We start from the raw sequence: 10475 nt of genomic DNA on the forward strand, positions 1-10475 counted from the left end.
TCTGAGAAAATTATTTGTTTACCGCAAATGAAATTTACTTATGTGAACTACAGGGATACTATGTGAAGAAGTAATTTGGCAATATTTCCGAAGAAAGTTAAAAAAATCACAGGAAAAGCGTTAGAAAGCCTTTCCAAAAATGCAGATTTCTGGAAAAGACGCTGTATCTCAGAAATTGTTACAGACAGATATTGACATACGGTTTTCGTCGTTAATTTTGTCATGAAAATTTAGGCTCAGACACCGACATCAGTTTTTGTCGATCTGGTATAGAGATGGGAGTTTCCATTTAAAAGTGTCCAATTTGGCGCACCCTGTACTTTTGGTGTCAACTGTGAGCGTTAAAGTGTTCGCAGCGGAAACCTGCAGTCAACTTATGAAGAAAATAGAAGAAAAACACGAGGAAATTATAGATCTAAGCGATGGAAGAAAATATCAGTAAAATTATTTTTCGCCTCCACAATATTGCTTATTGCTTTTTCGGCATGTTCGGTACCCGAAAGCAACACACACACACACAAATAGAAATTCAAATGAAAACTTGGAAAAGTGTACAGAAACTGACAAAACTCGGAAAGAAATTACTTAAAAAATTATAATATTCTGTCAAACATCCGCGAATTGCTGCAATTTGAACAAATACTGCAGTTAATTGCAGCAAATTTCCGTCTCGCTCGGTGGACCAGAAAGAGAAAAAGAACGACAATTGTTGCATCACTGCCAAAGCACTTGCGATAGATTATACCGGGTGTCAATTTGAAAACTTCCCACCCTTAATATCTTTCCTGCAGTAAAAAATATGGAAAATCGGACAGACCCGTTAATTTCATTTTTAGCATTTTTAGCCTCCTTGTTTCAACCCCTTGGGAGAGGCAGATGTGACCCTTAGAATCTTAAATCGGGAGAGGGGTCAAGTGGCACATCGTTTTAAAGGGTGTCAATTTTCTTTACATTAGTTACTACTTTGTTTCTTTTTGTTCAGCGGTTTTCGAATAATCGCGTTTCAAATTTGTAGAAACAATTAGTGTTTAAGTAAAAATTATATCATTGGATCTCTCTATAGCACAACTGATTAGAAGATTCAGTTACACCGTTGAAGAACAGGAAGGAAATCTAGTTTAAACAATTGATTTCGGATTATTGATTATTTTATTTCGAAAAAAATCGCTTTTTAGTTACGGAAGAGAAATTTCTTCAATAAAACCCTTGGGATCTACCTACTTACGCACTATCTTATAGGTTGTTGAAAATGTTGTCTATTTTTCTGTAAACAATAATAAAGCCTATTTTCAAACCTCCCTAACATTGATAAGATATTCCCGGATAGATCGATTGGCAGAAGGGGACCAATTGAATGACCTCACTCATTGAATGGATCACCGGATTGAACACCTTTAGATATCTTTCTTTGGGGATATCAAGTCCATTGTTTATAAAAGACAACCTGCTGATATTGATGATCTTAAAAGGCGAATTGCAGCAGAATGCCAGTCAATTCCCGGTAAAATGTTCCGAAAGTTATCCGGAGTTTGGAAACAGACTTTTTATTGGAATGAATCAAAAATAGCAATTTTTCGATCAGAAGCGATGATAAAAAAAAAGCACTTTTCTTTACTATTCATTTGTTTTACTTTTACGCGCGGACTTTTACGCACATATGAGCAAAAGTAAATGTGACAAATTGAACGTGTTACTGTCATAATATTTTTTAAAGTATTTTCATTAAAAAGTAACCTACGGGCTTATTTTAATGATTACGTAGGCTTATAGAGAACTATTGATCATAATTTAAAGTTTACTTAAAATTTGTAAATTATGACTTTGTTACAAGTTCAGTCTCAAAGTCCTTCAAATGGTCTATTTTTCTGCGCTCGCCGATGTTGCCACAAGCAAAACGCGATTTTTTTAAAGAGCGCAAATTTTATGCAAAATATGCATCTTATACAAACACCATACCGTGAAAGCCGCACTGGAATTTTCAACCCTCATTGTTTTTCACTTTTACAAACAAAACTTTCACTTCCCCTGTCACAAAAGTACGTTTTTGAAAAATTACAAACGTCAAAACATGACAATTTAAAAAATGGCATTGACATCAAATTTTAAAAATGAAGTTGACGGCTTTTATTTTTGGCTATTTTTGTTTATTATTACTTATCATTCGTGTTATGTCCTTTATTCGAATAAAAAATATTGTTCGATACGAGGGCGGAAATCCTTGCCCTTGTACCGAAAACTACTATTATTATTGTTTACACCAAACCGGACAACATTTTGAATAGTTTAATAGCATAATGCGACACAGGTTTTATTGTAGAAATTTCTCTTCTGCAAATAAAAAGTGATTTTTGTCTATGTAAATAATCAATAAACAAGATTAAAATCAAAAATAAGAAATCAATATTTAAACTAGATTTTCTTCCTGTTATTCAACGAATTTAACAGTGTATCCTACTATTCTAATCATTTGTAATACAAGGAGAGTCAATACAATTATTTTTGTGTAAACACTAACCTGAAAGCCAATATCTGAATACACGCAAGTTTAATTGTTTCTGCAACTTTGAAACCCGATTATTCAGAAATCTCTGATCCAAAAGCAACAAAGCAATAACTAATATAAAAATAATTGAACGCCCTTTAAAACGATGTGCCACTGACCCCCCTTCTCATTTAAGATTCTAAGGGTGACATCAACGCGCCCAAAAATGTTCTTTAAAGTATTACAAATAAACTTTACGGGTATTTCCGAGTTTTCATATTTTCAACTGCAAGAAAGATTTTAAGGGTGGGTCAAGTTTTCACATTGACACTCCATATGTAAGTGGACGATAAGATCCAGACGCAGACAGAAAAATCTCAACATTGCCTGTAAAAATGCCACTAAAGAATAAAATACGCAAACTTAACAGCAAAGCAGCGCAAAAAGTCTTAGAAAACTAATTAATCCTTGTCTTAAGAGTCCTTGTCTGTGTTAGTTTTAGAAAGAATATCCAGCAGATTTTCTTCTAATTAACAGAATATATTGGGATCAATTTAACTGAAGCGGCCCCACAGCTACGCCCCTGTTTAAGAACCACAATATGCGGTTCTTATGTATTGGGGCCAATGATATCCAAGCAAGGTTAATCGGACGCGCATATATCTGCCTCATTTAATACGCTGAAAGTCAAATTTAAAAGTCCATATTATATTTATTGCCGGCATTTTTGCCATAGCTTTATATGTATGTAAAAGCATAAAAATATTTCGGGACGTATATGTCGTACAAGCAATTACCGTTGTAGTACATGCTGTTTACGCTGTTCGGCAGCTCGAAGGTAACCTCCTTGCGCCGTTCTCAGAAGTTATTGATGGTCGGCTTTTTATTAAAAATCCATACGCCAAATCGGGTTAATGGGTATTCAAATTGACCGAAATATATTGGCTGCCATGTATGGCCACTGGCCATTGTTTAACATGGAAAATATGCCTGCCATTAAATAATATGATACGTTTTTAAAACAAACCATACTTGACCAATATCTTGGGGGACGACCCACTGCTTGAACCGGGATTTTGGGGCTCCAATCCACTGCCCTCATTGACACAGGGGGCACAGTGGTTGCAAATGCCAAACACCCTGTTCAAGCAGTGGAACTATTAGTGAGGCTCTGGGCTAAATCAGTTTTGAATGAAAGTCATTTAAAACCGCGGCGCGGAGCGCGGCCTTGTTAAAATTTTGTTTTAAATTCGCTTTGAACTTGAATTTTCGCCCGCTGAAAGAGATCAAGTTGAATGGCGAATCGCTTCCTTTCACGAAATTCGTTGCCATCAGTGCCGTCCAGAAAATGTTTAATTCACTACACTCTTTTAAGGTGTCCACACACTTTCAGCTTTTGGTGCGTGTGTGGGAGTCTTTAAAACTAATTGCTTAAAAACTTTGTGAAGTCTTACCACAAAAAAAGTTTCCGCACCAAACAACGCACAGGCCAGTACTTGGGTGACTGATGCCCCACAAAGTCGTTATTTATCTAAGTAATATATCTTTTAGACAATGTTATCTGCGTTTACACGGCTCGCAGGTCGAATTCTGATGGAAGTTAATCGAGATTATAGGTGTGAAAACTACATGTATATACAGGGTGCTCCGTAAGCACATGATCTAAAGGGTACTGCGATATTCTTTGTATCAAAAGAATACGATCTGACCTAACCTTTATTAACAAAACATGTCTGACTCCTCGCCTAATTGATGGTCAAAGTTCTTGAAAAAAGTTATCTTTTTTGAAATATCGGGAGAATGGTACGATGTATTTTAGTGAAACTCGCTGTGAACTTGTTCTTATGTAAGACTCATATTTTGATGAAACAATCGAGTGCAGCCGTTTTGGACAAGTGGTGAATTCTTGAGTGTCGTGGTACAAAAACTACCAGAACTTTTTGTTTGGTGGATGGAATCAACTCATTTTTTTTTGGTTGATGCACTAATCATTTATTCACAATTTTTTGCTCTTTCTAAAATCTTGTAGCATTCATAGTTTTTGCGCAAAAAAGTATGTCTGTTTTTTTGCCACTTGGCAATGTTAGACATTAACTGGAAATATGCGCCGCGTAAACGCAAATTGTCTTCGCAAAACCCTAACACTTTGACCATGTCGGTCACTTCTTCATTAGAAAAGGTCAATCGAAACGAATTTGTGAGATTGATTGACCATTAATTTATGCCTGATATCACGATATTTGCAGTTAATGTCTAACACTGTTAAGTGGCAAGAATACAGAAATATTTTTTTGCAAAAACTATGAACGCTACAAGATTTTACAAAGATCACAAAATTGTGAATAAACGATTAGTGCATCAACCAAAAAAAAATGAGTTGATTCCATCCACTAAATAAAAAGTTCTGGTAGTTTTTGTACGATACTCAAGAATTCACCACTTGTCCAAAACGAATGAACTCGATTGTTTCATCAATATTTGAGTCTTACATAAGAACAAATTCACAGCGAGTTTCACTAAAATACATCTTACCATTCTCCCGATATTTCAAAAAAGATACATTTTTTGAAGAACTTTGACCATCAATAGCAGAGGAGCCAGATATTGGTTGTTAATAAAAGTTAGGGCAGATCATCTTATTTTGTTGCAAATAATGTCGCAGTATCCTTTTGATCATGTGCTTACGGGACCCCCTGTATTTATCTTTGCAGTCTGTTGGGCTTTCTCTTCCTCCGATTCAAAAATTTCCATGTTAAATTTAAATATACGTGATTTCAGCGAATTTCGTCGCTTCTAACTGGTAGCGACTAGCAATTCCTGCGAATAATTTAATTAGCATAACGTTATCTGTTTGGGTATTGCGTGCGTAAAGACCACCCATAGTCACTTGGGTGTTAATAGCAGCTGATAAGCGTTTTTTTTCCTACCAGAAAGCTTGCAGCTGATGTTCAAACACCCAATACTAGAAGGTTTTATAATATATTTATTAATTGATATGCAATCGGCGTTATTTATGGCTTAGCACTGGCAATAAAAGTAATTCGATGACGTCTTTTGGGACTTAATAAAAATAAAAACTTCATTTGGATGGTCGTTTGGTTTATTTTTAGCTGCTTGTGGTACACAGTTTCGTCATTACTAAGCGAGTTTATTACGACGAAGTAAAGTACGGGGTTTTGCATAATTTTGACTCATTTTTGCCTTCAGTTTAAGTGCATTTGAGAGCATTTCTCGGAAAACTTCATTAGGGAACGACAGTTTTCAAGACACAATCTCAAAAACGTTCTGATGATGGAGTTAGAGGCTTCTAGACTTTGGCAGAAGACTTACATTTTTGTAGTCTTCCCTTTAACATTTTTAAATCTTGGAATATGTTGGCACGCCTAATTAGAAAAAAAAAATTTGGGGCGCTCAAATGAAAAAATAACAAAAAATTAGCAAACACTAAGCGCTTTCGAACCAGAAGCTTCCAAAGTTTGACAATTTTTTAAGCCTGAGAGTTTTCATTCGAACTTCTTAAAGGTTAGCAATTGTGACAAAGTTTGTTTATGGAAGGACAATTTTTGAGACCCGCAATCAAAATTCTTCTATTGATTATTGGGATAATTCTAAACCTTTTCGTCTTAGAAGCCTTTAAACTTTGACAGCCTCCTTAAAACTTGGCAGTTTTTCTTGATCCACTCAATCAGGAAAAGTCGCAAGAATTGGGAAAAATTTTATAGTTTTTTCTTCTGGCATTTTAAAGGTTAGAAATTCTTAAAGCTTTGAAAAGGTTTTCGTCGCTCAATAGAAAAAATTAAGATAATTTTGTAGCGCTCCGAACCAAGAGCTTCTAAACTTCGGCAGTTCTTCAAAATGTGACAGTTTTCCTTCTAACTTCTTAAAGTTTGGCGATTGTGAGGTAACTTGCTTAAGGATGGGCAGTTTTTGAGATGCCCAATCAAAAATCTCCTATTGATTATTAAGATATTTCTAAGCGATTCCGAATTAGAAGTGTTTAAACTTTAGTCGTCCTCTTAACATTTGGCATTCTAGCAGTTGGCCCTTCTAACATTTCAAAAGCTAGAAAAATACGAAAAAGTGGTTCGAAAAAACACATTTTGAGCCGCACAATCAGCATAAGTTAGAAAAAATGATTATATTCCAAGTTAAGAGCTTTTAAACGTTGGTAGTCCCGAAAAGTTTGAAAGTTTTCCTTCTAGCAATTTAAAGGTATTTTTATTATTCTAACTGTTTCTTAGTTAGAAGCTTTTAAACTTTAAAGAAGAATAGTCTTCGCCGCTCAAACCAAAAAATTACTGGAATTTCGAAAATGTTCTCAACCGTTTTCGAACAAGAAGCTTCTAAACTTTGAGCGTATTTTAAAATTCGGCATTTCGGCTTTAATTAGGCCCTTCTACTTTTTTAAGAGTTAGGAACGGATTTGTTAACGTTGCTTCATTTATTTCTGTGGGAAGCACTTAAAATGTGCATATACATATAAAAATGATTTTCTTTTGAGGAAAAAAACTGCGATGGGTTTTCAAGCCTATGAACACAATTTCAAAAAGTAACTGAAAACCCCAACTGTACACAAATTGCACAAAGAAGAGAGGAAGAACCCAGCCGTTGCCAACGCTCTTCGCAATCAGAGGTCACAGTGGTAGAGGCCCCTGATTGGACCAGCTACTCTTAACCTACTTCGCTCAGACCAGTTTGAGGTCATCGATTTCGATTGATTAAATGGTTCGGGTTGGCTCACCAGTGCAGTTTCATCCTGAACACGTTGCATGCACCAAGTAAGAACCACTTTCACCACCCATTCGACACCAAGAGCGCCGGCAAACTGAAATCAAAGGCCAAAGTCGGTACCAGTGCAAGTGCGAAGCGATTGGGCTTGGTGATGGTCAATAAAAGCGTTCATCGCAGAAGAATGAATCGGCCGAAAGAGGTCAAGTTTGGGGTTCCAGTCAGTCTCGTTTAATTGTATTTTGTGAGGAAAAAGGCGTGAAATTGGAAGCTACTGGGTCTTCACCCACATCTTTCTTCAAAGAGGAATATTTATTAGAAGCGCTAGAATTTTTCTGAAATGAAAGTGGTACCAAAGTGATACCGATCGGGCTGGAGAATCGCGGGGGATTTATGGAAACGATACCAATACAACAATCATTAGAAAAAAATAAATTTTATGTTTCGTCTTCCGAAAACCACCATCAACTTTTACGAGTCCCATGCAATTTTGAAACTTTCCAGTGATAAAAATTGGATCTTAAGTGACGGGTTTTCAAAATGTTTCAATACCGCTCTGTTTCTTTGGTTTCTCAATCAAAATGTTACCTAATTGATAAATCAATGTATTTATAGCGCATTAATGCAAAGATATATTAAAAGCCAATAATATACAATACACGCTATATTGATAGTTTTATCTGTTTTCAACCAAATATTATTGTTCTAGTCCAATCAACACTGGGTTTAATTTATTCACTACTTGCTATTAATATTAATCTATGACTAGACGATAAAAAAGTAATGAAGTATTAATTAAGCTAATCAGCAACACTTCATTAACTGATTACCAAAATTCAATAAAAATAATTGCAAGTTGTACTTTAGCTTCACAACAAATTATTTGTGAGTAGTGTAGTTATACGTATTTATCATCCGTTTCCAATGAATCATTTGCTGAGAATCGTAAAAAAGTTCCCTAGCTAATTATAACAATATTCGCTTTAAACAACAGAGATGTTTTGGAAATTCTGTGATCTGGTTAGTTTTTAGTGATTCCACTAGTGCGTCCAAATGTTTAAAGAAAAATGTTCACCCAAGTTCGTTTTTAAGTAAATTGTTAATTCATGAGCGTTTTGTTTTGGGTGTTTTGGAATTTCAAATCAGTCTATTTCGCAGGAAATTCGCAATTTATATTGCGCTAGACTACAAAAAAATTGCAGAGTTTGCCACATTTCTCCAGACCAAAATATTACCCATTTTCATCCATATTTTCAGCGTCTTTTTTTTATTTTACCATTTGAAATGTGAAATATATCTAAAAGTTACTGTAACATCCTGTAATATAGCAGATCTAGCGTTATTATTACCTAAGCGTTGATTATTGTGGACAATTTGGGTATTTTTTGATGGTGATGTAAATGTTTTCAAAAATTTCTCAGTCAATATTGAAAATAAGCCGATGGTTGGTTTTAAGGCCAACAAGTGCTCCAACTGTTGCTGTTTTTGTGAAAGTAGTTTGCAAATTTGAAATATTTTTGGTAAATTTTCGATCAATTTTTCAAATCAGCATAACCATTGTCAACCATTTCGGCGGGGTTTAAAAAAAAATGCATTGTTCAAAAAGGAAAAGTATTTGAAAATTGATTCTAACGTCATGAAATAGAGAACACGCTACACGAGAAGTATCTCGCTCTGATAGTAAATTTTTGCATATTTTTCTAAAAATTGTTAGTCAAAATATGAAATAACTAAATAGTTGATTTCCTCGTTGTCATAAAAAAATATATTTTTTCGGGCAGTAATATTGGAAATTTACAATATTTTTCGTAAACTGAACTCCTAAAATTGTTCATATATATATAAAAACAATCTTTATTTCCTACAGGAAAAGGCTATCCACCCAATCGGTCTTTCTGCCCTAAAATTGTCCATTTTAATCAAATTGTCTTTTTTAAAAGTTTTAACATTCGGCCGAAAAAATGGCTAGACAATTAACGTTAGTCTGAAGTAGAGAGCATTTGCCTTATTAGATTTATATTTTCTAACCCATTTTGGAATATTTTTAGAGCCAAACATTATTCTCGTGGTTACCGTTGTGTCAATATGTTTAAACCAATCCCAGTCCAAATGGATTGAAAATATTCATACATTTGAGCATTCAACGCAAATGCAAAATCAAGACTTTTGCAAATGTTTCTCTTTATATTGAGCATATTGTGACATAATTTTTGTTACCACAAGTAACAAACAGTTATGGCAAAAAAATAAAAGACAGAAAATTGAGATTAAAGGCATCCTGTAAAGCAAGTCTTCCACTCTCTCACAATTAATGTCGCATTCAAGCGAGTTAATTTTAAATTATGTTTTAATGCACGACTTTCTACTGCTCTATTCAGAAGCTTGATACTGTCGCTTAAAGAATGCCGCAATTTTCAAATTTTGCATGAAGCGAGTCAATTTTAGGCGATTTTTCAATACAAGAGTTTCTACTGTTCTCATTAGAAGCTTGTTACTGTTGCTTCAAAAATATCTGAATCAAAACTGAAAACAAGCACATAGTTGGCCGTAAGGCCATAAAATAGCAAAACTGTTGCTCTATTAGAACAAGGACTTTACAGATTTTCAACATTTTGGCCGAGATAAATAATATAAATATAACAATAATAAATAGCCAGATAAATCATACATGAAACTTAAAGCCCCATTACCTACATTGAGAAAATGGTGTCCTAATTGTTAATTAACTTGGGAAATTTGGCAAACTTTTGTCCATTTTTTTAGAAAACCTTTGATACTGTTCAAACTGAACAAATTGCGGCACAACTGTTTAAAGAATTTTAGCATTCAAAATGAAAAATGAATAGAAATTTCACTAAATAGTCTGAAATAGAGACACTTTGCTTTATTATTGTTACAACTTTCAAATTCTAGCCAATTTTGGTATTGGTTTATACAGCCATCGTTCCATTTAGGACCGTTGTATTAATCTCAGTCAAAACCGGAAATTGTACACATTTGGTTTTAACGCGGTTAAATTGCAAAAATTGTGGGCCTCGAAAGCAAAATGTTTGCATTTTTTTCACATTTCTCCTTCACTTTTGGAATAACGTTCAAAATAACCCTTACGAAAGACCTTTTACAATACAGAATTGAAATTATCTTGAAAATTATATGTAAAGAAATCATGTACAGGAAATGTTGTACTATTCATTCCCCAATTGTTAAATGTCTCAATTTCCGAGTCAATTTTCACCAATATTTTAATGCAAGATTTTCTATTACT

The 10475-nt window shown here is 34.4% G+C and overlaps 1 protein-coding gene across 1 annotated transcript in view; it reads right to left on the reverse strand.

Moving 5' to 3' along the window:
- The window catches only part of LOC109533153 (inositol-trisphosphate 3-kinase B), a 44411-nt gene extending 37092 nt beyond the window's left edge, over nt 1-7319 (reverse strand). The window contains exon 1 of the mRNA XM_048661568.1: nt 7224-7319. Coding sequence (XP_048517525.1) covers nt 7224-7237 — 14 coding nt within the window. The 5' untranslated portion in view covers nt 7238-7319. The remainder of the gene's footprint in view (nt 1-7223) is intronic.
- Between the last annotated feature and the right edge of the window lie 3156 nt (nt 7320-10475).

Source organism: Dendroctonus ponderosae, unplaced genomic scaffold (assembly GCF_020466585.1).
Source record: "Dendroctonus ponderosae isolate FM_Combo_2020 unplaced genomic scaffold, Dpon_F_20191213v2 Dpon_F_20191213_1, whole genome shotgun sequence".
NCBI classification, from domain to species: Eukaryota; Metazoa; Arthropoda; class Insecta; order Coleoptera; family Curculionidae; genus Dendroctonus; species Dendroctonus ponderosae.